Genomic DNA, 26,107 nt, shown 5'->3' on the forward strand with positions numbered 1-26,107 from the left:
GCAACTTGATAAGCAGGAAGGTAATAGTAACCTAAAACAACAGCGAAGGAAGCCAGAGTCCTGGAGTGTTTGGTTCCCTCTGGAAATTAAAGAGAACATCTGAACTCGTGACTCTGAGATGTTTTTCAGAAACCTAGACCCCCACCAAACGGATCCACTAGCACAGAGACCTCAGAGAAGAGGGAGCTGAGGACTGAACTCTGAGAACGGCTCTTTGTTCTAAATTTCTTCCTGGGGGACCTGGGGGAAGTCCCACCCAGAAGCTAGAGCTAACATTCCTTTCTGCTAACCCAAATTTTAAAACAAAGCTTCTCTTCCTTAACCAATTGCAATTCAGAAAATGTTTGATTCCACCCTATGACCCATAAGTCCCTGGTTCAAGATATCCTGCCTTTTTACGCCAAACCAAGGTGTACCCTCCATGCGTTGATTTACAATTTCATCTACTTCGGCTTTCCTGAAAATTTCCCTTGCCATTAAAAAATTCATGCTTGCAAGCCACGGGGGAGGTCAGGTTTTAAGCGTGAGCTACCTGATTCTCCTTGCTTGGTGCCCTGCAAATAAACACCTGCCTTTCTCCCACTGCAAACCTCAGTGTGGATTTTGGCTTTACTGTGCTGGGCCAGTGGACCTGTTTCGTTAGGTAAAACTCAAACTCTTGAGTGAATCCCGACACTTCCCTCCAAATCCCCAAAGGTCAGGAACCGACAGTGGGTGAGGGGGTGAACACACTTTCTTTTTAAGTGGAGGGCACAGGTACTGGTCACTAAATTGGGGCAGTCAGGACCTACTGGAGGGCCTGGCCCTGCAAAGGCATGGACAGGTGTTGGAGGGACAAGGTGGGACACCAGACTGTGGTAGACAGGGAGGTGGCTCTGTCAGTCCTGACCCCCACTGCCCACAGAAGGAAGACAGGAGTCCAGGGACACAACCGTATCTGCAAACTTGTTTCACTTTTTAAAAAGTGGGCCTTTTCTTGATCAGAAAATAGCTTTCAGAGGCAAGTTTCTCCCTGTGAAGGAAACCCATTCTATGCAAATGATCATTTCTGCAAAATTGCCCTGCGCTGGTCCTTAGCCAGTTTGCCTGAGGTGACCCGAAATGGCTGCTGAGTCTGAGCTGGGGGCCTCAGGGGTTTGCTCATCAAGGAGCCTACAAGTGAGTGTGTGGGTGCAGGTGCAGAGGGACCCTTGGGACCAGGTGGTGCCCTTGCCACACCCACCTGGTTGGTAGGGCCAGGGAAGAGCAGGGCAGGCCAGGAGAGGGAGGAAGGAAGGGATGGAGAAGGGCTGGAGTAGAGTGCACCTGGGAACTGGCATGGAGGGGACTGGGCCAAGCAAGCAGCGCCCCTCCATCAGAAGAGAGACAGGGAGCCCTTCGGGTGAGGTTGTCTTGGGATCCCTACTGCCTTCTGGATTTTACGGATCTAAAAAGGCCATGTGTTGACGATCGTGTGTGTGTGTGTGTGTGTTTGTGTGTATGTGTGTGTGTGTGCATGTGTCTGCATATGTGTGTGTGTGTGTGTTGCTTGTTTTGGGAGAGGGGGAAGTAAGCTTCTTTGGGTTCATCTGGGGGTGGGGCTCAGCCTGCTGTCACTCAAGAAATGCCTTCTGTGGCAAAGTCCTCTAGGTCGTCGGTGGAGATGATGCCCAGGCCTGGAGCTTCTGCACCCTCCTCTTCTGGGCTCTGGGGAGGCCCATGGGGGCGCTGGCCTGCAGAGTGCGGGGTGCAGTCACCATGAGGCCCTGAGGCCAGCTGTAGTCCAGACTCGTGGACACTCTGGGGCCTGGCACGGGCCGTGGAGGCACGAGGGCCTTGCCTGAGGAAGGTGGGTGCGGAGAGCTGAGAGGAGCAGCGCAGTGGCATCAAGGCCGTCACAGGCACTGGCTGGAAGCCGGGGTACAGCACATAGGGAGCGGCCAGGGCATCTGGTGGGGTCGGCTCTGGGGAGGCCCCCTCGGAGGACGGGATGGAGACCTTGACATATTTGCCCGTCTCTGGGTCATAGAAGGTCTTGATTTTCACCTGGAGTGGCAAGTCGAAGACAAAGTACTCCCCGGACTGCGGATCCTGGAGGACCTTCTGGGTGGCGGGGTAGGCAGACAGGGGTGTGAGGGACTGGGGGCCTCCGGGCTGCCTCCCGACAGGCTCCGAGAAGCCGGACACGGAGTGGCGGTGCACGGGAGGGGGCAGGGAACGGACCACAGGGAAACTGTGTCGGAGCCTCTCTCTGGGGCACAGTGGCCTTTGCTGTGTCTGCTCCAAGTCCTCTGGGCAGGGTTTTCCCTCTTGTGACTCGCCGTGCTTCTCCTGAGCCTGGTCGGTCTTCCTCCTCTTACTTGCCAGCTTCTTCGCCCGCCGCAGGGCTTTCTCTGTTTTGGGTGGGACTGCAGGTGGCTTGCTTGCTGCCCTCTCTAGCTGTGCAGGAAGCTCAAGTCTCCCAGGGGTGCCTGCTGGGCTGGTAGCCACATCCAGCAATGAACCTCTTGGAGAGAGGGTTCGGAGGTCTTCTGCCGACAGCTCAAGTAGGGGGTCGGAGCCACCCTCCCACACGAGGGCGTGGGTCAGGTCCTCCCTCCTGGTGACCCTGGCAGGACTGGAGCTGGCCCAGGGGCTGGCTTGAGGAGGCTCCTCGGGCAGCAGCTCTTGTCCTCCAGGGGCCTGGGAAGCCTCCTCCCACATGCTGCTGGCAGCAGGGGAGCAGGCACTGCTCTCCCCCGGGGAGCTGGGGTTAGGGGAATTTGCCATTTCACCAGGGACCAGTCTTCTGCCAGGGGGCCCTGCTCTGGGTGTGGACAAAAAGTGACTCTTGAAACCTAGTGTCTGCTCTTCCCAACAGGTTTCAGGCTGCCATGGGGGTGACTGGTCTTCTATGTCGCCCTCGGGTAAAGTGATGGTGGGAATGTGCCGTGGGGCCGCTGGCTTCCCTGAGTCTGCAGAGCTGCTCTTGCAATTGCTTGCCATGAGGCCATGTGCAGCATCTGGTGGTGGCTTCACCCTGTCCCCCTCTCCCACCAGAGGCATAGATGGGAAATTCCCCTTTGGGGCTGGCTGAGAGGCCTCGATCCTGGCCATGCTGGACCCTTGCCTGGGGTCCTCCATGACCTCGTTGGCCATGCACTTCCCACGTGTGCTCAGCGTGTTAGTGGGTGTCGACGTACCAAGAATGTCCTGGTTTTTGGGGGCACAGAAACCAGGATCCTCACCCCATTCTGGCCTTGGCAATTCCTCCTCTTTGTGGCCACTGCTGAGGGAGTCCTCCGAGGACATGGTCCTCAGGAGAGGCAGCATGATAGGTTTAATTACAGGGGTGGCTCTGAGGGTGTTGTCTTTAATGGTAAACAGTATGTGCCTGTTTGAAGCAGAAGATGGTGAGGGAGTAAGGTCTTTGGCCTGTGAAAAGGTCGTACTCTTATTTTCCCCAATCCGAGAGCCTCTGAAATTAGCTTCCTCTGCCGATGCCTTCCTGGTTCTTCCTCCAGGCACACTTTCCCCTTCTCTTTGCAATGCTTCCGCCTGGCTGCCGTCTTCCAGGCGTGCGTGCCCATTGCTTAAGGCGCAGTACTGCGGCTCATCCTTCTCCACCACGTTCTCCTTCTCATCCTTCTGACTGTCACCTGCACTCACATCCTTCCTCCTGTCTTCCCGCTGGTTCTCAGTAAACCACGTCTTCTGCTGATCATCAAATGAGGCAAAGGATTGATCTGAAGAGCTGGTGCTGAATTTGGCCTTACCCTTGAGGCTTGGCATAAAATCGGATTGGCTGTCACTGTAAAACACATCTTCCTCCTCAGGAGAGAGGGGCCCTGGGGATAATTTCTGGTTCAAGTGTGTGTTCTGAAGTCCTGCCTCCCTCTCAGGTTCTGTCTCTTGGGACACAGATCTGGAGAGCCCATTCTCTAGCTGGTGAGTCTTCGTTTTCTCTGTAGCCCTTCCAGGCTCAGGATCCCTACTGCAAAGCCTGAGGGAGAGGTGTTTCCTGGGGCGGTGTTCCCTGGAGTCTGGACACCAGCCGGATCTGGCAGGACCCATCTCCAACTCACCTTCCACCTCGTCATTCTCATAACTGCTCTTCTCAGCAACCTCCCCGTTAACATAGAAGGGAACTTTGGTGATAGTCGAAGCTGCGCTAAGAGTTAGATAGCTGTCTGCAGAGGGCTCACTAGGGTCAGCTGTAGGGACCTTCTGGGGATTGATGTGTGATGCAGTGGGGTCATCAGCGGGTCTCTCCTTAGAAAGCTCATTTGGAGGGCTTTCCTCAAGCCCATTGGGTAGGATGACACCGTTGCTCACAGGTTCTTGCTTTCCATCAACCTTACCTCTAGTTTTCTCATCAAGCCCTTTCAAGAGAGGTGAGGAGCTGTATGTGCTCTTAACACGCTTCCGCACGTCCTTGAGGTTAAACAGCAGGCTAGGGGCTTTGGACTTGTAGCTGTCTCGAGACTGACATTCACTGGGCTCCTTCTCTTGGTATCCGTTTAGCTGTCCCGGGGGTGATGGGGTTTGCTCTGCCGGCTGGCTCTCTGCTGAATCCAGGGTGTGCTTGCTGGGTATGATGGGGGTCAGGAGCTTACTGATGTTAAAGGGGGGATCATAATGTTCATTGGGTTCCACAGGCAGGTCAAGAGCATCATTTTCTGGAAACTGTCCCTGGGGGTTGTGTTTTGTATACAAAGGTGGGCCTCTCCTTTTGGTCTGTGTCTTTTCTTCCGAGGTATCTTGTAGACTTTCTTTCCCTTTTTTGCCAGTCTTTGGCTTCCTCCATGGGGGCTGGGCTGGCTTCTCTTGAGAATCAGGCTGTGAGCTGGGAGCTTTTCCTTCCACAGCAAATACCTGGGATCCTGGATCCCTGCACCCCCAGGGTACGGATGTGGACAGAGCCCCTGCTGTGAGTCTGTTCTCTTCCTGACTGCGGCAGGCCTGAACCTGGCAGGGAGAGACTGTGCACTCAGGAGGACGGGGTTCACTTAGCAAGGTCATGTCCCCATAGTGCTTGGGAGCTTTGCTTTCTGGGACAGTTCCAGCCACGTCCTTTCTCTCCAGCAGCTTTGGTTGGTGGGCATTCCATGACTCAAAAGCACTATTTTCACTGTGCAGAAAGGTGCCTTTGCCTCTCCCAGGCTCACCCGTGGCTGGCTTGTGGTGTGGAGAGGGGAATTTTGACTCAGATGAGGTGGCCGTGTCGTCGGCTGCCGGGAGGAAGCTGCTGGAGCTGTGACAGGCCATTTCTGGGTTCTTGGAGGACTCCTGTTCTCCGTGCTTCCTGCCTGGCTGGTGGCTGTTCTGATGGGTGTTGGAAACTTCAGCGGGCACCCTCCTGACTGTCAGAAATGCAGAATCAAAGCAGAAGTTGACACTGCTTTCTGGAAGAGGAGCGAATTTGGGGGGATTTTTCAGAGCCGGAGGCTTGCTGGTAGTGGGCCTGCTCTCACAACGTTGGCTCTCGGTCCTGTCGAAAGATTTAATTAGTGTTGATACTTTGGAGACCGGCTTGTTGCTGCTCCTTAGGCCGGAAACTGGCACCTCCAGTCTCCTCTGGACTGGCGTTGGTGGGGGGCTGGTTTTGGGGTACTTTTCCTCTCCCTGAACGTACTTGGGTAGCTGTCGGAAGGTGGCTGCCCAGCCTGAATGTTCCGTGCCCTGTGATGGTAACTGGCTCCAAATACCACTTTTCCTCTGGGTGTGGCTCACTGTTCTCTGGTGAAAAGTCCCAAACACCTGTCGGGTGATATCTGGGGACACGGCCAGATAGGAGTCATGGAAGGATGTATCCTCTGAGATGCACAAGCTCCGGAATGCCCGGTCTGTGAGGCTGCTCACTTCCCTGTCTGCATCATCCAACACGCTGCCGATGCTGGAGGAGTCACTGAACCCGTCTGTGCACTTCTTGTTTCCCTGCATCATCTGTCGGCTCCAAGAAAGCTGTCCTCGTCAGCCGGCAGGTGTCTCTGGTGATGATTCTGGCAAGTTTAGGTGTTTCCCTCTTCCCACAAAACTGGAGCTTCTCATTCACAGATGCAGTTGCAAAGTGGGGAATTTTTGTTTTTTTCTCTGCAAAAGAAAAAGATGCAGGGTGTGAACAGGGTATACAGCTCTACGCAAGAATATGTGCTGGTCCAGGTGGAAAATGGTGCCTGTGAGGGTTAATTTTATGTGTCAACTTGGCTAGCTTGCTATACATCTAGACTGTAGACCAGTCTAGCTGTTTCTGTGAAGGTATTTTTAAGATGTGATTAACACTAAAATCAGTAGACTTTAAGTAAAGCAGTTTATCTTCTATAAGGCAGGTGGTCCTCATTTAATTAGTTGAAGGCTCTAAGAGTAAAAAGGCTGAGTTCACAAGCAACACAGACAAAAATAGACAAGTGGGATTACATCAAGTCAAAAGCTTCTGCAGAGCAAGGGAAACAATTACAAAAATGAAAAGGTATTCTACGGAATGGAAGAAAATGTTTTCAAACTGCATATCTGATAAAGGCTCCAGGAGATTGGGAGTAGCATCCCGGCATAGGCTCAAAGCCACTGGGCTGTCAGTAATGTTTGTCTTTCATCCTGGAAGCCAGGCTTCATTGGGGTCTGTTGTTTCCATGTCTTGACATTCCAAGTTAGCAATGCTGATTCATCAGCTGATTGACTTGTTTCTGTGAAAGACAGAACTAAGCTGGAGAAAGGATGGGACCTGAGTTCTAGTGGACTGAATGAGCTTATGAGGAGCTAATGACCTGCTCTGGGAAGGCCTCTCTGCACATGCTCTTCAGCCCTACCTTGAAAGGCAGGCTGCTGGCTCCCTGGAAAGTACACGCTCATGACAGCATGTGCTTTTTAGAAGGCTGCATACAAGGGGAGAGCATCAGCCCGCGTGATGAGTAGGGGAGACTCTGAGGGCTGGCCAAGCTCACGCCTTCCCCAGTAGAAGACACACGCTTGGTCTTCAGACTCCCATGCAGTTAGCATGGCCAGAGGACATGGCTGTGATCACAGGGATGGAAGCAGCCAGCAGTCTGTGAAAGTTCCTGCCTCTCTAATCAAAGGAGCAATTCCTGTTGTCTCCGCTCTGTTAGTGCTCTTCTTCCTGCCTTGAATGCAGACAAGAAGCCAGAAACTGCTTGACTTCTTTGCTGGGGCTGCCATAACAAACGATGGCTTAAACATTGAAAATGTATTGCCACACAGTTCTGGAGGCTGGAAGTCCAAAATCGAGGTGTCGCAGGGTTGGTTCCTTTTGAGGGCTGTAAGGAAGAATTGATCCTAGGGTTTCTTGTTGGCTTTAGGACACACGTCTTCTCCCTGTGTCTTCACATCATCTTCCCTCTATGCTTGTCTCTCTGTCCACAGTTTTCCTTTTTCAAACTTTTAAAAATTTTCTAATTATTAAAAATTTTTTTTTCATTCTGTCACCGAGGCTGGAGTGTAGTGGTGTAATCATAACTTACTTCAGCCTCGACCTTTTGGACTCAAGTGATCTTCCTGCCTTGGCCTACCAAGCAGCTGGGACTACAGGTGCACTACACCCTACCTGGATAATTTTTCTATTTTTTGTTTAAATGGGGTTTCACCATGTTGCCCTGGCTTGTCTTGAACTCCCAGGCTCAAGTAATTGGCCCACTTTGGCCTCCCAAAGTGTTGGGATTACAGTCATAAGCCACTGCGCCCTGCCCAAATTTTCCCTTTTCATAAGGACACCAGTCATACTGGATTAGGGCCCACCTTAATAACCTTGTCTTAACTAAGTACAATACATCTGTAACAGCCTTATTTCCAAAAGGTCATACTCTGAGGTAATGAGAGTTATGATTTTTTTTAGGGGGGCCATGATTCAACCATAACATTGAATTCACTTTGCAGCCCTGAGAGACAAGCAATGGCCACTGAAGGCCAACCTGCAGAGGATGGCAGGGTGGACAGGTGAGGAGCCCAGGTCCTGGCCAGCACTGCTAAGCTGTGAGCCCATGGCAGCACCATCCCACATGAATTTATGTTATTGAGGCTGGTGTGGGGTTTGATGGAACCTGAGTGGCATTGACCACTATGAGTCAGGTTTTCTGTACCCTGAGATCCTATCAGACAGTCCGGAGTCTCCTGATGTCCTAAATGCTGGGATTCTGATCTTGGCAATGGCTGAACTCAGTAATATTGGGGGTTTCTACACTTTGAATGAAAATAAGATAGTTTACATTAAGATGAAAATAGGTTAGTTGGAGACCTAAATTTAGAAGCTTAGATAGAGTCAACCAAGCCTCTAACCAATTAAACACACCCTCGTATTAGTAGGTATTTGCTATTTGGTTTTTGAATACTCAGCTTGCATCCTCTGAGAAAAAGCACTTGACACTTTGTGGGAAATTTCCTCACCCCTTGGCTTTCAGTCTTTGTGGGGCTGAAAGTCAAGGTGCCTGCAGAGGCTCCCCAGGGCCAATAGCAGGTGTGAGACCGAGGACAAGCCCATGGATTGTAGCAGTTCTCCTGGAGCCACACAAGGATGGAAGCATGCTCAGGCTTCCTTGCTGGTGGTAGAGCTTTCACTATGCTTAAGGACATACCTGACCCCTGACGTTTCCTAGCCTGGAACTGTAGCTGTCACCTTGAGTCTACAAGACCTCCATTTTTCTTTTAATACATATGCATTTCTACCTCATTTGTTCAGTTTCTGCTTCTGTTGCTTGTGGTTGAAGAACCCTACCTGATCCTGGGTTTACATCCTCATTCCAAACAGTGGTGAAGGATGTTCATGGATTTTTCAGAGCATTCAGAAAATAACTACATTGCTTCTGCCTCAAGGAAAAGAGAGACTCCCTTCCCACCTTGCTAGCTTTATTCAGATAATTTCTTCAATTCTGATTTGATATACCTGGGGTCAGACGGGACAGTCAGAAACTTGACCTCATTCTCCCCCCACCCCCAGCCCCCATTGTACCTTTCAGCATAATGGCCAAAAACAAAAGGTGTTTCTAGATGCCTGCTCTTGGATTAGTTCCATACCTGTTACAGTACTGGAAGCTGCAGGTGCCTGCTGTGCTGAGTTTCAGGATGTGTAGTTTTAAAACATCTTTTTATGCTTATATTTGGTGTCATCACTGCCCATCTAGAAAGAAGAAAAATAATTTCAGTGGAACCCAACTGACCAAAGGGCCAAGCACAAGTTGAGTGGAAAAAGTATCTTTTATTTTATTTTTTTGAGACAAGGTCTTGCTCTATTGCCCAGGCTGGAGTGCAGTGATGTAATTTTGGCCCATTGCAACCTCTACCTCCTGGGTTCAAGCAATTCTTGTGCCTCAGCCACCCAAGTAACTGGGATTACAGGTGTGCAACACCATGCCCAGCTAAGTTTTGTATTTTTAGTAGAGACAGGGTTTCACCATATTGGCCAGGCTGGCCTCGAACTCCTGACCTCAAGTGATCTTCCTGCCTTGGCCTCCCAAAGTTCTGGGATTACAGGAGTGAACCATCACACCTGACCCAAAGTATCTTTAAATGACAGTTATACAACAATGTAATTGGCCTTCAAAAATGAAAAAGAATCCATACTTGAGCTCAACAAAATTCCAAAAATAGGCATATTTGACCATAAGGTCAATTTATATCCCTCCTAATATCCATTAATTTGTCCATGGTCCAAGACATTTTTAGAAACCTGTTTTAAGCTTTTCAGTTTTCTAATATGATTGACCCAGTTGTGAATTATCTTTTGCTAATAAAATCTGACCTAAGGCCCTTTTCCCACTGAACTGATAAGTTGGGTTTTGCAGCAAAGAGAACTGGAGCAGTGAAAGTCAAGTCCACTCAGCAAGTGGCAGCATAGTGTTGGATTCATTGTTGGCAGAAGGCTTGAGACTTCTGACAGCTAAAAGAACCAAAAAGCTGCCCAGGAGGATTTTCAGAATGCTCAGAATGAAGAGTGAACTAATTAAAATAAATCCACTCTGCACATTTTAAATGCGGACCTTTGGAGTTTCCATAAGACCTTTCCCAGCTTGTAGCTCCTGGATATTAATCTAGTTCAAGGTAGTTTATTAATAATATTAATAATCATAATAGCTTGAATTTGTGGCATCTATTTCTTTGGAGAATCACAGAGGTGCTCTGTGTCTACCACCATACGGCGAGGCCCTATCCCTGACTTCCCAGGCTGGCTTAGATGGGCCTCCTTCATGTTCCCAAAGCATACTGGGTTTACCTTTTCCAAAGCTCAGCCGTGTTGTCACTTCATACATCATGACCCATATGTTTCAGGAACTGATGATCGCTGCTTTCTCTCCTCAACTAGAAAGGAAGTTCCTTGAACCAAGGAAGGGAGTCTTGTATACCTTTGTATACTGAGCTCAATAAATAGAAGTTAAATCACTGTTTGTGGTAATGCTCTGAATTGGGTTATCTTTATTCTGATTTTTTTTTTTCCTGGAGGGCAAACTGAGGCACAGAAAAGAAGGGAAAAGATAATATGAATTTTGTGGAGAAAGACTCCTGGTCTTGGGTCTTATGGTCTTCCAAAAAATTCAGATCGATCCATTTGCATCTCTAAATAATAAGGCCACTCCCCTGCCTGAAGCTCCACTGAGATCTGACTTAGGGATGAGGATGAAACCCATCTGGTGTCACACACTGGTGAGATGGAGGTGCAGAATGACATAGTGGCATTTATTTTGTGAATGGTTAGGACACCCCTCACCCTGTGCTTAGGCTTTCCCCCTAGGCAGTTGCCTCATGGACTCACTGACATTGCTGCAGGAATGAATTTTCCAGATGCCAGTGGAAAAACTCTCTTGCTCACCACTTTGAACCATTTGAAGGAAGCCACTCTGAACTGGCGAAAATTCTTGCTGGTAGAGCACTTTGCCAGTGAAAGGGTGTGTTCCCTTCAGGCAGCATGATGGAGGATACAGTGCACATGGCAGGGCCATGTTCTAAACAAGGTCTTGGAACCTCGTCATGAATGCATAGAAATAAACATCAATATTTAATCATGACCTGGTCAATTCCTATTTATGTCTGTGGCCTTCAAAGACTGTTCTCTTAAATGCTTCTTATCTCCCCCCTCCATTATTTCCTTACCTGTCTCACTCGGCCTTTAGTGTCTGGCCCCCACTCCTCCCTGATGGATCTTCTGATGGCACTTTTGCTCCTCATCTGACTGAACTTCTAGACTGTAATCTAGCCTAATGGCCACCGTCTACTTGAGATACTCTCTCACTTTGACTCTTTCCTTCTCCCCTCCCTGTCTGGATGTTTAGTCTCTTCCTCTCCTTGACTGCTGGATTTCCTCTGCTCTCAGTCCTGGAGCCTCTTCTCTCCTCACTGTACAGTCTACATGCAGGTGATTGTCCCCACACCACGGTCCCTGCAAGCATCCACACACTGAGGCTGCGTCCAGGCCAGGCCATTTGCCCGGCTGCAGTCCACGCCTCTGCCCACCCACCAGGCAGCTGGGTGCCCCTGTATCACAGCCCTTCCAACCCACACTTTTAAAGCAGAGTCCATGAGCCTTCTGCAAGCCCACTTTCTCCCTGGGGACCTCAGAAACCTGATGTCACTTTCGATTTCCTCCTCCTGTGCCTTCACCTATGACATCCATTTCCTAGTCCCATGAGTTTCATTTCCGAAGGTCTCTTCCTTACACACCAGTCTCCATCTCCACAGTCACTGTGTGGACCAAGCTGCTGTCTCAAATCCCTCGGCCACTGCAGCAGCCCATTCCTGCCCTGCACCAAGAGGCAGCTTTCAACACTCAAACTTGTTCATATCAACCTCTTGCTTAGAATCCCTTGATGGCTTTCCAGTTTTAAGGAATGAAGATCAATCTCCTTAACTCAGATCCTCTCTTTCCATCCACACCTTGTGCCATCTTTCCCCTCATGCTTGGCTTTCCAGCCACCCTGGTCTTTTTCCAGTTTTATGCCATCCTACTTCCTGCCTCAGGGCTTCTACACATGGTGTTCCCTCTGCCTGGACTTTTTTACTTCCATCCTTTCATCATTACCGGGTTAACTCCAACATGTGCTTCAGAGCCCAGTTCACATGTCCCTTTGATGATGCAGCTTCCTCAGGCTATTCCAAGTCTGCTCATTACACCCCTTTATCGTAAGCTATACCCATTATTTTGCAGCACTTATCATAATTATAATTAAGCATTTAACTGGGTGATTTGTTGTTTAATGTTTGTCCCTCCTGCTAGCCTGAGTGCTTATTGGTGGCGGGGTCCACGTTTGTGTTTCTTTTTCATGTAGCACAGTGTACAGTGCAAGCAATATCTGTTAAATAAATGAGAAAACCCTTCCACTTGTCATGATATTACTCACACTGTTGACAGGCTTAGGAGGACTTACTTTATTGACAGTCAATTATAATCCAATAATCGCAGAATTATCACAAATTTCAAATTAGTGAATTTGAATCCAAGTGGATTTTATTTACTTTTTGATTCCACATCCCTCAAATATGTAAAATTCCCCCATGGTAAGAAATGGAAACAGGTGGACAGGATTGTTCTTGGAGACTATTGACAGGCTGGCTCTGGGGAAGGCATCCCTCAGCAGCGTGGCATGTACTGTTTATGTCCGGATTGCATTTCTATCAGGGGGAGATGAAAAGAGACTTCATCGTGACTTTGCCATTTCCCAGTTGGTCTCTCACACTGCTCTCAGTGCTCTAAGTTGGGGAGTGGCTTTGATGCCTTCTGGAGGGCCAGCGTCCAGCAAACTTCCACGTAATGTTGAGTATATTACCTGGGGCTCTGTTTACAGCCACAGCGTGAATGGTCATTAAGTGATGCGTTATCTAAATTACAGGGTCAGCGGATGAAATGCTGGCTTTGCCCTCTACCTCCAGGCAACTGTGCAGGACTCAACAGCACTTCCTCCACCGACCCAGGCCAAACTTGCATCAGGTGGAGAAGGTTCTGCAAAACACCAGAGCACACTAGGGGAAACAGGATCCCCCGGCAGGAATTCAAAAATGGACTCTCCAGTTGATCCCCTGGAGAAGAGCAAAGGGTCTGCCATGCCCACTGTGAATATGCGCACGGGTGAACTGGTGGTGCCCTGCAGCCTTGGAGCCCCAAGAATTACACTTAAGGATGTGTATTTTCTTCTCCTTATTGTAGGGTCATCTTTTTGAATCAGAATACTTCAAACAAACTCAATTTGAGCATGTATCCTCATGAATCAGCTTTTCCGTGAGATGAGCACTGAAATACCCTTTGCACAGTCATTGCTAAATTCTAACTCTTCCAAAATGTTTTCTCACATGATGCTTTTTTTCCATGCCATGCCTCATGATGCTTTTATGATTGACTGGGATGTGCTGCTTTTTGCGGATACAATTCTCTCTCCCTCCTAATCCTTTACAAATGCCTATGCATGACCTTCAAGTCCCTGTTGGCAGGGGAGCTCTGCCTGCTCCCACACTCTCCTTCCTCCAGGCCTGTGGTGCTCTGTGCCAGGGAGGGGCAGGGCCCATGTGTCCTGGACCGGATTCCTCAAGTAGTAGTCCCTGTGCCTGGAACATCTCTCCCTGTCCTCGGCTGCAACTGCTGACAACTTCCTCCTCTGTTCTGTTCCTTGTAGAATCTTTTCTTCCCTTTTTATCACTTACATTGCTTTATTCTTCCTGCACTGAGGTGAATCTATCTCTGCCACTAGACTTTGAGATCATTGGTGTGAGGTCCCTGACTTGGTTCATCTTTTACCTACAGCGTGCCTGGTGCACCCTGGTCACTGGGAAATGTTTTCAGCTCTGGTTGCTGAGTGCACATCTTGGACCCTGGGATCTGATGACAGAGGTTTACTGTGGTGTGCAGAGGGACAGAGGTCCATGTTCCCCTTGTCTTCCTCAGGGCTTCTGGCTGGCAGCCAACCCAGGCCTGAGAAGGTCATGCAGTCCACCTTCTGCTGATCTACCCTGGACCCTCATGTGTCCCAGGTTGTAAGGACAGGAAGTGTAAGGAGAGAAGACTCACAACTCCTACATGCCAAGCCCTATTGCAGGTGTCCCCCACATAACTGAGGAGCGTGTCAGGTCCACAGGACCAGAGCCCCATTTGGTGATGCTGGAGGGCCCAGCTTAGGACCACAATCACCCATGAGGTGAGACAAACAGCCCTCAGAGGGAGGACCCGGATATTCCGTGTCTCACAGCTGGTGACGGAGTGGGCTTGGGGCCAGGTCTTGGTGGTCCTGGGGACTCTGCACAGAGGGAACAGTTGGTGGTCTGGCATGGCCAGGCTGCTAGATTGAGCAAATTAAAAATACAGGACACCCAGTGAAATGTGAATTTCAAATAAACAATAAATACTTTTTTAGTGTAAGTGTATCCCATGCAATATGTGGGATACATTCATACTAACAAAATTATTCATTATCTGAAATTCAAATTCCACTGGATGACTTCATCATCATCATCATCATCATCATCATCTGGCTACATGAGGGTCTCACCAACTTTTAGCACTCAAAGTGGATCACAAATCAGAGGAAGCCAATGCGGTGAGTCAATACTGGGATGACACAGTGACGGTCATGGCTCAAGTGTATGCATCACCCTGTAGTTCATGACACACTTCAGCATCGTGATCTTGTTTGATTCCCATGACTCCTCTGAGGCAGGTTGAGTGGGCCTTGTTGTCACCATCTTCTAGGTTGAGAAACAAAGGCACAGAGAGGTGCAGGATGTTGCTAAGTGCCACACAGCATGTAAAGACAGGGAAGAACTGGAGATGAGAGTCAGCCTGGGCTCACCACCTTACCACCTTCTGCTTTCTCCAGGATGAAACCCTGAACCTCTGGCCTGTGGACTCAGGCTCCCATAGGCATGTCCTGGGAGGTGGTGCCAGCCCCACTCTTGGCTCATGGGAGAATTGGTGGCTCTGGGGGAGAAAACGAGGGTTTCATTTCACTTTTATGATATGTCCTAAGGATCTTCTTGGCTGAGTTCTCCCAGACATCCACAGAAGTGAAACTTTTGATTCAGCCCGTAAACATGAGTCCTTCCTGTTTGGGGAGGGCTCTGGTGCTGCGGGAGGCTCAGGCAGCTGGACTCTGCAGAGCTGGGGGCTCCCCTGCAGGCCCAAGGTGCACCCTTGAGCTACTGAAGATATGTTCCATTTTCCTCCTCATCCCTGCCCATCTTTCCACAGGAAGCCATTGGGGTTTGCTTCGTTGCTAGGTTTGACCACTTGCTGGTAGTGTGGTTTCTGAGCCCAAGATCTTCGGGTGAATTTAATTACCTTAATTGAACGGTGCTTTCACTTCTCAGAGAAGGGGAAACAGGAAGACAGTGGAGATGGCAGGGGTTGGCTTTATCACACCCAGAAGGCTCTAACAAATTGGAATTGATTCCTCTTGCTCTTTTTTCTGGGTTGGTTTTCTGAGCCATCGACTCAGGCATGTCTGAGGAGCAGTTCAGTGGAGTGAAGTGTGACAGCTCCTCCCTGTCTATGCACAGCCTGGAGCCATGCTCACAGATGGTCCTCCACCCACAGATGCACAGCACACACAGCCTCCGCCACCCCATGCCACAGGGTGCCTTGCTCTGAACCTTCAACTTGCTGGTCAGTTTTGGGCCAAGCTCTTGACCTTTCTGTGCAATTCTAACAGCCCTCTTGCTTTAGAGGGGAATGTCCTTGTCTATGGTCTATGCTTTATGAGGAGAATGTCTTAGCTTGAACTAAAATATCATAGGCTGGGAGGCTTAAAATAGACATTTGCTCCTCACAGTTCTGGAGGCTGGAAAGTCCAAGATTGAGGCACTGGCAGACCTGGTTTCTGGTGAGGGCCCTCTTCTTGGATTGTAAATGGACATTTTCTTGTTGTATTCTCATACGTCAGGGAGAGAGAGTGAGCATGCACATGTATAAGCAAGCCCTCTTGTGTCTCTTCTTATAAGGGCACTGATCCCATCACAAGGGACCCCACCCTCATGACCTAATTACTTCCCATAGGCCCTACCTCCTAACACCATTCCACTGGGGTAATCTCAGTGAATTTTGAAGCACACACATTCAGCCCATAGCAGGCAACAATGAAATGGCAAAATTTACTTCCTCAGTCGAGGTCCTTCAGGTGAGGGCAGCAGACACGTGTTGAGTGTCTGTGAAGCAGCAGGTTGACCCCTGCACCTGCCTGTGCTCACTTATTCCTTGATAACACTCCGCATGATAGGCTCCCCTCATCATCTTACAGCTGGTGAAACTGAGCTGTAACTGGCTGGTCAATCATTGGTCCCCTGTTTAAAGCCTGGGAGTGCTGGGTGGGGCCTCACCCAGTCCTCAGCCTCAGTGCCCTGCTCTCTGGTTCCAGGATGATGCCTCCTCAGCTCCTCCCATGTGGCACTTGCTGTGTCTTTGTAACCCCTTGTGACTTTTGGAAATCAGAAATTATAAGTTCATTTAGACTCCTAGAAGAAAGCGTAGGATCTCATAAGCATGACTTGAAGCTCATTTTTGTATTGATCCATTCAACAACTACTCATTGAACACCTGCTTCATGTCACCTGTTTTGGTGCTGGAGATATAGCCATGTGCAGGGCTGACCTGGGCCCTCTCCTTGTGGAATTGGATGGATCCTGGGAGGTTATTGCTTTGTAAAAGCGCAATTACCTCTGATTGCCTTAGATTGACTTCCACTGGGCAGTGCCTCTTATGAGTGTAAAGCAGAGATTTGATTTGCATAATGGTCATTGTACATCTGGCCTGGCTATTTTGGCTCCACTAGCCTGATATTTGGCACATGGGAGAGGGGTGTCAGCCTGCAGCCTGGCCTGGCTTGAGTGGACCCAAACTCAGGTTGTAGACTGGGAAAGCCAAAGGCTCTTAAACTGACTCTGATGCCACTGTGCCCTGGGAGATAACAAGTTTGGCTTTGTCCAGCCCCAGGAACATGATGTGGTTGGGTGCCATGATGGCAGTGTTGTCCTGCCGGGAATCTGAATCTTCTACAACCACATTACACGTGCAGGGGCCTCTAAATCCTGTAGCAGGTAGAAGTCAAGTATGCCCCAGGGGTTGTGGTTGAAGAAACCAGCTTGCCTGGGCTTGCCAGACCCACAGAACTGGATGTGATCATGGGTAGCAGGGGCTGCTGCCCTCTGGGGACAGACTGGAGGAGAGATGCTTTCTCTGTGAGCTCAGCCCAGCCTGAAGTTGACTTCTGGCTTGGGTAGCCAGTCTTCTGTGCCTGGATGGGTCATTCGCCGGAAGCTTCCACATGCTGCTCAGACCCAGGGCTGTGCCTGCAGTTAGAGGCCAGGGAACCAGGCACAGGGAAGGCTGGGCTTGATCTAACCCAGGACGTGAGGGTGCCCAACACCTGGTATCACAGACCCAGGGAAGAACCCTATGGCAGGAGAAACAAGAAGTCACAGGAGAAAAGAAGACAGGAGGAGAATCGGGCTGGATTCAAGCAGTCTCCCACAACCTGTCTCCTCCTGGTTCCTGTTCCCTGATGACCAGGGCAGGCCAAGCAATGCTTAATAACCAGCTCTCTGGGGCAAAAAGCACTGGATTTGTAGCACTGACTGATTTCTTGCTGCTCTCCTGACATCCCAAGCAGAGTTGGGACGAGGTGTGCTCAGTGGGCCTTGCGGGGTGCAGGGGGCTCTGGTGTGCCTCTGAATCCCAGCAGGCTCTGGAACTTGTGCTGCTTAGACTTAGGTAGAGTCTCACTCCACAAAGGCTAACCTGCGAGCTGTCAGCAGCACCTCTTCGCGAAGTTTCTGACCACTTCTGGAGGTGGAGCATTATGGAGGATCACTCCTTAGAGCTCCTGGTGGCCAGATGGGCTAGACTCAGCCAGACACAGTCACTGGACAGTCCCTTCCACCAGGAAGGAGCTCAGGCCTGGCACTGCCAGCTGCTCCATGACACACTCTCATGTGTTCTCTGCAGGCCTCAAGGGGCCCAGCCTCAGCAGCCAGATGTTCCCTGAGCAAAAGACCCTTGGCTTCTCCTGGTGAGCTCAGAGGTGCTTTATAGGAGCAGCCATGCCAGCATCACAGGTAAAAGTAGGAGCAGGAAAGATCTGGAAGGGAGAATGTGTGATCACAAACAACTCTGTTCACCCCGTCTTCCTCTCCCAGGGCTAGGTGAGTGCCAGTCCTGCTCTACTGCCCAGGAGCAGTTGCCTGAGGGGCAGAGATTTTGGGGGAAAGCAGGGTCAGTCTGGCAGCCATGGTTCTGCTGCTCATCCTTCTGACCCTTGCACCTCTTTGTTGTAACCAATCCAAACTGCAGGGCCACCCTGACTGCCAGGCCAGCCAGGACAGCTGCTGGAGGATGGACACACGGCTCCTTCAGGAGCACAGGGGCCATGCAAATGGTGGGTCCCCCTGGGATCTGGGCACAGGTCCTAGTGCTGCTCTGTGCCCTTTAGCCATGGTTGCTGAGTACAACCATGCTCAAGGGACATGGCATGTGAGAGCCTTTCTCATCTGCAAGTGGACCCCATGCCATGCACCTGGCACAGGGGCTCCCAATAGACTTTCTAAGGCCCCATATCACTGGCGCTGCCTAGGTCTCTGGGCAAAATCACCCCTGGTTGAGAATCACTGTTAGAGAATCAGGGAGGGAGCACTAGCCCAGCACCAGGCTCTTTCAGCCTTCACTTATTCATGTATTCACTTGCTCTTCCCCTTCACATTTCCTAGGAACATCTTGCCCTGGATTCTGGAAATGGCAGGACCTGACATGAGAGTCATCAAATAGGCAGTACCGGCAGTGGGAAGAGCAGAGATCCAGCTCTAAAGTGCTGTTGTCATGGGTGTCACTTAACTGCTACACCTGGAAAAAAGGGATAATAAAAACCAGCCCAACAGTGCCTGCCCCTGGGACTGACCACTCCCAAGGTTGCTCCCCATGCTGGACACAGGAATTTTCATGAAATCGATCCCTGTGGCAGGTATTGCTTGAGAGTCTCCCCATGTTGGAGTCAGCCAACCCACCAGGTCCTGGGTCCCCACCACAGCAGGGAGGATGCCTGGACTAGAAGGAGGTTCAGAAATCCCTGACCATTGCAGCCCCGCACCTCACCTGCCAGGTCACCGGGGAGCAAGTGAATGGCAGGCACATCCTCCTCTCCGTGTCTCCACAGAGCAGAGGTTTCTCCTCTACATGTAGTAAGAAACACACTTACATCATGGCACAGAACATGCCTGGAGACATATGTATCAAGGAAAACTGGACGAAGCAAAGCTTACCCTTCGTGTATGTACTGCTCCATCCTAATCTAATCTGTTCTATTCTTTCATCAAAAAAACCTCTTCACAACTTAGTAAGTAATTTCAGGACTCAGTAATGACTTATGATTTACAGTGATTAAAAAAACTCTCTGAGACCAGAAATTTTAGGCATCCCTAATTAGGCCCAACTTATGGGTGCCCTGTTTCTGGTAATGCTAGATTTTCATCTGGATGGAGAATTGGAGACCTAAGGCCCAAACTCAGCGACTGATCAGATTCACCTGGGGAGAGGAGGATACCCCCCCCCCCCCCACTCCCTGGTGGCAAGTCCATGGGCTGGGCCTTGCCTTTCTGCTCTAGGTTGTGTTTCCAGTCTCCACACAGTGCCTATGCCTAGTATGGGGCCATTTATTTGCTAAACAAGTGAGTGAATGAGTAGATGAGAGAAATTTCTTTTATCCACTGAGTGGGGACTGAGTACCTGGTATAAAGGTACTTTATAACCTAGTATTATTAATTAATATTTATTATTTAATTAGTATTCACAACAGCCTCATTACACAGGAGTTACTCTTGTTCTTTACAGAGGAGAAACGTGTGTAGTGCAGAATTTAATACTGGTGGTGTGGGGCTGGAACCTGGGGCTGCCAGAGAAGTGGTCCCTTTCACCTGTCTTTAGAGAGCGTCCTGTAGCAGCTTCTTGAATGCCAGCTACAGGTTAAGAGTCTCTGGTCAGCACCACACTGTGCCTTTGGGGACCCACCTGCCCCTGGCTACCTTGTAGCCTCCATACTCCTGGTTCTTACCCACAGGTCTCCTTAGAGCTCATCTTGAGACCTGTGACCATAGGATGTCCTTCTATACCCCATCACACCTGGGATTCCATAGCATGGGGTGGAATTATTCCATATGGAAATATTCCATAGCAAAGAACTGGAAACCCTGCCCTGGCCCTTACTTACTGGGGCATACAGCTCTCCAGTTAAAAGCTTCAGAATCAGACAGCTTTTGGACTTGCCACTTAACTTGTGTGACCCTCAGTCTCGCTTTGGTGACCTTGGGGCAAATGGAAAGGCAGATCCAGCAGCCTGATGCTTGTGGAAACCCATTATGGATCAGGAAGTGGGTGGTGAAGGGACAACTGTAACCTACGACAAGATTCCACCTTGGAGAGCCTTGTCTAGACAGAAGCCCACTTGAGGGCTCCTGGAGGAAGAGGCATTTGTTTTTGTTGGGATTGGGGTATCCCCTCAGGAACCATCCTCTCTCCAGCCCCTGGGAAGGGAGCCAGGCACTATGGGGAAGGGAACCCCCTGAAAGCAGTCCTGGAGAGTGCCAGGCTTGGCAGAGAGATGAGGTTCAGGCAGAACTCCTGAGAACCATGGGAGGGCAGGGTTTCTACAGAGTCCATCGCATCGTCTATAGACCAGGTCTTCCATATGTAAACTGGTGCCATGAGACTGCATGACACAGCCTGAGAAGCAGAGCTGGAAGAGCTGTCACCAAGCATTAGCACCCTGGCAATCCCAGGCACCCATCCTGTTCATGGAACTCCTGCCACCTGTCCCTCACTCTATATCCATGGCCTCACTCAATGGGTGCAACAACTGGCAAATTGAGTAGGACTGATGCCAAAGGAATTTTAGGTGGAGAAATTGAAGGTCAGAGAAGTTGAGGAAGGAGCTTAAGGTCACACAGCCAGAGAGCAGCAGAGCCAGGATTCAGGGCCAGGTCTCTGCAGAATGCATCGAGGCAGAGTGTCAAGAGATGAGATGGTCTTCCATCTGCCACAGGTTTGTGCAGGGTGAGGAGTGGGTAGCAACCTCTCTCCTAGCAAATTCTCACCTATCTCTCTCTGAGTCTGGTCCCACCAGGGAGCATTTGCTTTAGTAAAGCTAGAGAAGGCATGTGTAGGACTTGGCTCTCCTGCAGAGGTCATCTTCCCTGCCCTGGAAACCACGAAGCTGTGTGCATCTGGGATAAGGAGAAGGGGGCCTCACACAGAGCACCCCTGGGAATTCCTAAACCTCTCACATAGGTCTGAAGCTGTGCCTGACCTTCTCCTCATGTCTCTGCTGGAGGCTGGGAAGTAGCTGGTAGATGACCGCTGTTCTTTCTCCAACCACACAGCAGGGTTGAGGCGGCTCGGCCAGGAGAAGGAAAGGGGAGAACAGGCTCCCGCAGTGCAGTGTAAGCAGCTGACCAACACCCAACTGCTTCATGGAATTCCTCGCGGCAAGGAAAGCCATTCAGATGTGGCCAGCCTGGTTCTCCTTTTCAAATTTAAAGCTGAAAGATGCTCCTCTAACAATCATGTTTATTTCAACCTATGGCTGTGTTTATGTGAAAAACTTGGCTCCTTGGAGCATCTCCTGTTGTGTCTGAGAACAGTGCCAGCCCCTTGCCCCACTTTCCCTTCGTAAGGAAGCATCCTCACACTTTTCAAAATGCCCTGGGGGCTGGCTTAACAGACAGCTCTTAGTCCTGCTCAGGACTCAGGAGATCTGCTGGTCCTGAGACCACACCTGGAGAAAGCTGATCTGGGTCTTGAGCGATGGGTTTCCCCTGCTTCAGGGAGGTTGTACTAACAAGTCATAGTCTCTTGGGCCACTCGGGTCTGATGCTTGTCAATGGCTGTGGTTTGTGCTGTGTCTGCCCTTGTACTGAGCCTGGCTCAGAGGTGGGAATATTACTGTCCCACTCAGGCTTGATCTTCCACCCACCCCACATGCTGAAGATGCTCAGATCCATGACCTCTTCTGCACAAGAGGGGAGGTGATCACCATGCATGGTCACCGTGGGGCTAGGGTCGGTCCTGTGTGGTGCCAGCTGCTCTCCCACTGAGTTGTGAGCATGAACTAGCAGAACTCTGAGGCATAGGACTTTGTCCTTGGTGACCTCTGGAAAGTATAGGCCCAAGTTAGAGTTTAAGTGGGAGGAAAAAAATCTCCAAATAGGACAGTGGAGTGAGGAGAGCAGTTCTTGTATTTCTACCACATGCTGAGAACTTTTCATTCATTTGCTCAGTTAATGCTCGCAGGACTGTTTGATGTGGGAGGTGTTATTATTCTTATTTTACACAGGAGAAAGCTGAGGTCTAGGGGCCTTGCTGAGAAGTGTCAGGGCTGACCTGTGAACCCAGATTTGCCTGTCCTGTGGCCCCTTCAGAGCCACAGGCTTCCCAGCACAGTGTGGAATCCCTGCGGCACCCTGGGCAACTTCCTGAAGTCCTGAGGAGCTGGGGTGAAGCCTGTGTGCCTCTCTAGGCATGCTCGACTTTCCTAAGGGAGGTTTTGACTCTTTGGTGATGGGACAGCCCCCTTTCTAGAGAATCTGTTGGGTGGTGATGGGAGCTCTAGGTATCAGGAAGCAATGAGGACAAGACATGGGCATTGCATTCAGATCTCAAGCCCCTCATTCACTGTGCATCCTTAGGCAAGTCACTTAACCTCTCCAAGCCTCGGCGCCTGCCTCCACGAGGGGGCTCGCAAGACCTACTGTGCTGGATGGTTGAGAATGAGACCAGACACTCCAAAGTTGTGCACACAGGAGGTCCACAGCCAATGATTTCCACAGGGGAAATGGTGGGCAAACTGAGGGCAAGAAATGGCTCGCATCTAGTGGGTGCAGCCCAGGGGGCCTGAGCTGTCACCCCTTGACCTCTTCAGTCTTTGGGCTTATCTGCCTCTGAGGGTGGCAGACACGGCCAGGTGAGAGGATGAGCTGGTGGTGCTACTGTGGCCTGGCAGCCCGGGACAGGGCAAGCCGAGGGCAGTTCCAATGTGACCTGGCATGACCTGGCCCTCGCAGGCAGGCTCAGTGCTGCCAGGTCTGGAACCAGCCTTCCAACACAGTGGGGAGTAGGGAGAGAGCCTCAGAAACTGCTTCAGAGGCTTCTCAAGCAAATTGGAGAGGCTCCCCTTCCCCCTGCCCTCCACAAGCTTCAGGTGAAGGCTTTGAGATGGGAGATATCCTAGATTAAATCCTTCCCTCCAGCCAGCCTTGCAGCCGCTCAGCAGCTCAAGCCCACCTGGGAAGGGCGTTTGTAGTGAAAGAAGGGACCAACTGAGGCAAGGGAAGACAGACCAGAGTGGGGGGGAAGCAAAGGAGCCCCTGGGATTGATCAAGCAGAGAATGGAGGATGTAAGGAAGGCCTGCCTATCTGCCACGTGTCATGGCCCAGAAGAACGTCCCTTTCCCCTTCATCTAAGACAGGGAGGTGTCTAAGTCTGGGGAGGAAGCTATTCATGGTTGACTGGTTGTTGGGATTTTCTTTCTGTCAGACTCCCTGCAGGCCGTCTGACTTGGGCTTGGAAGGGAATGCACTTTGCACTGAGCTGACTTCAGTCTTTCCCCTGAGAACCCAGGTCTGCTGAGAATCTGCTCTGCCTCCCCTCGACATCGGGAGGCTGTGGATTGATCACACTGTGTTCTTCCCACAGGCAGCCCATTCCAGGTTCCAGAGTGATACCGATGAGTTACACTGGGGGTGACACATTTGAGCATCAGCATGTGCTCTACATGCTCCATGTATAGGTCCTGATAGGCCTCCACTGATCCCTTGTCCTTCCCGCTCTGTCCCATCCACCAGCTCATGCCATGCAATCCTTGGAAACCAAGTTGAAATGAGGGGGGTGTCAGATTTTTCCAATTAACTAAATGAAGCATATGATTGAATTAAGGACTATGGTCTATGGACTGGCTGGATTTTGTGAAATGACGTTTAAACTCTCAAATGGAAATAAAACCAAAATCCACTCCAGCCTCGGTGGGCCCTGTTGGGAGCAGGGAGCCCTGTGTGCCCCTGTAGCATGGCCTTCTCTCGAAGCCCTTTGCTTCCCTCCAGTAACCCAGGGCATATGGAGTAAAATCCTGAGAGCCAATGAGGAAGTACTGGTGCCACCAGTAGGCTTGGGTTCCTGAGATTTCTGGCAGAGACTGGATGAATAGGGCTATTTCAAGACATGAGGCTTCCCCTCTTCAGTAAGGGTCTCCAGGGCTTCCTTAGGGTCAGGAAAAGACAAAGACACTTACTTCTGCCCTGGCAAAAAGGAATCAAGGTGGGAGGATACAAGGCCATCTTTGGCCTTCCTGTCTATTCTCAACAGCTCTCTCTCCCCAGGTTCCAGGAGACCTGAGCCCCTCTGCTCCAGGGCACAGCATTCTACCAGCCCCCTTCCTACCCATTGCACACAGCTGTTCCCTTCCCAATGAGCTTCTTCTCCCAAAGAGCAGACAAACTTGTTTCCATCCCAGAGACCCAGGGGCAGATGTGTGTTGGACTTGGGTCACCCGGGGAAGGCTATTTATAAATCACCCCGATAAGCACAATCTGCCCTGCTCGGCCCAGGCCACATGGACACGCTGTGTGTCTGGTGATTGTACTACTAAGCTAACCCTCCCAGCACCAGGACAGCAAACTGGACATTTCCTGTACCAGTCAGGCCTGAAAAGTGGGCCCTGGAAGGTGCAGGAGGCTCAGAAGCCAGCCAGCCACTGGTCCTGAAGGGTCTGGCTTGCAAGCTATTCTAACAGCAAGAACTTTCACTGCTTTTTTTTTTTTTTTTTTTTGGTATTAAATTGACCCATCTCCAGAAGTGTTCTTGTAACACAGTGGTCAGCAAACTTTTTCTGTAAAGGGCCACATTGTAAGCATTTTCAGTTTTGCAGGCCATATGGTCTCTGCTGATATAGTGTAGAAGCAGCCTTAGACAATATGCAAATCAATGAGTGTGGCTGTGTGTCAATAAAACTTTATTTACAAAACCAGGTGCTCAGGCCACAGACCAGAGTTACCAGCCACTACTGTAAAGGGAACTCAAATGCTAGAAAATGGGACCTCATTTACTACACACATAGGTTCCTATCTTATTGAGCTACCCAAAAGACCTACACAATGATTCTTCTTAAGGCTATCTAGCTTTCCACACACACTGACCACTGCCGTTCTCAATGATCAATTCTTCTCCACCAGAAAAAAAAAGAGGTAATTTTAGACTCAGTCAAGCCTACCCTGTGGGAATCTGGTGGGGGCCCTCCCAGGGTGTGTAAGAACTGGCGGCCTGTGGCATGCTTTGTTTTGGGGACACACATGCTCACAGAGCCCACAGGCCAGAACGTCTCAGTCACCAGTTTTCCTCTTTGTTACAGCTGGTGTGTCCCTGCCTGGCCCAGCGCTGGAGGAGCCAAGAGAGCCAGCCTCCCTCAGCCCTGACTGCCGAAAACCTGGGACCATGGGGAGCCCCCCATTTGACAACGCAGTGGCCTGGGCACATCTGTGCTCTCACTCAGCCATGTGGGAGCAGAGATCCCTGACAGATGACACCTAAGGACAAAGTCACGCATGTACACGGTTCCCGGTACGTGGTCCCCAAGGCCCATCCAGCACACCAAGAACCTCAGCCCCAACACCAATGGGCTCTCGGCACACACATACCACCCTGCACAGCACCGTGGCACCAAACTACTTCCCCAGCACAGCACCCTGGCACCAAACTACTTCCCCAGCACAGCACTTTGGCACCAAACTACTTCCCCAGCACAGCATCGGCTCAGCGGGAACGTCCCTTCCGCCATGAGCTTGAGCCTCCCTGCCCACGCTAAGGAGCCAGACAAGTGTCTGGGCTGTACCTTCCGCTCTCTGCGTGTTCAGCTGCTCAGGCCTCCTCGGGAATGGGAGAGAACCCCGGCTCTGCCCAGCAGCCAAGACTTCTTTCCTCTTTAGCCAGGCTGCCCAAAGGTGATAGGAGAGTAGACTCAGGACCCAAGCCTCCTCTAGCTCACAAACCTACCCACCTGAGGAAGATCAGTGACCAGAAGCTGGCCAGACACGGGAAGTCCCCGAAGCTTACCTAAATAGAGACCCAGCCGGGGGAAACCAAATGGTGTTCTTGGTGGGGAAGAAGCAAACAGTCCGCACTGCAACACCCGCGTGGTGTCAAGT

The 26,107-nt window shown here is 50.6% G+C and overlaps 1 protein-coding gene across 1 annotated transcript; it reads right to left on the bottom strand.

The window, feature by feature from the left end:
- Positions 1–929: 929 nt before the first annotated feature.
- On the bottom strand, positions 930–26,107 carry C9H10orf71 (chromosome 9 C10orf71 homolog). The gene is made up of 4 exons (XM_025397394.1): positions 26,016–26,107; positions 8,980–9,082; positions 1,510–6,051; positions 930–1,477 (listed from the first exon to the last, which is right to left on the bottom strand). Exon 3 carries the CDS (start codon positions 5,902–5,904, stop codon positions 1,597–1,599), a length of 4,308 nt encoding a protein of 1,435 aa, XP_025253179.1. The 5' UTR covers positions 5,905–6,051; positions 8,980–9,082; positions 26,016–26,107; the 3' UTR covers positions 930–1,477; positions 1,510–1,596.

The sequence above is a fragment of the Theropithecus gelada genome, chromosome 9 (genome assembly GCF_003255815.1).
Source record: "Theropithecus gelada isolate Dixy chromosome 9, Tgel_1.0, whole genome shotgun sequence".
Classification (NCBI taxonomy): domain Eukaryota; kingdom Metazoa; phylum Chordata; class Mammalia; order Primates; family Cercopithecidae; genus Theropithecus; species Theropithecus gelada.

Coding starts and splice junctions, on each gene's coding strand:
- C9H10orf71 (XM_025397394.1), bottom strand. CDS start 5,904: ATGATGCAGGGAAACAAGAAGTGCACAGACGGGTTCAGTGACTCCTCC.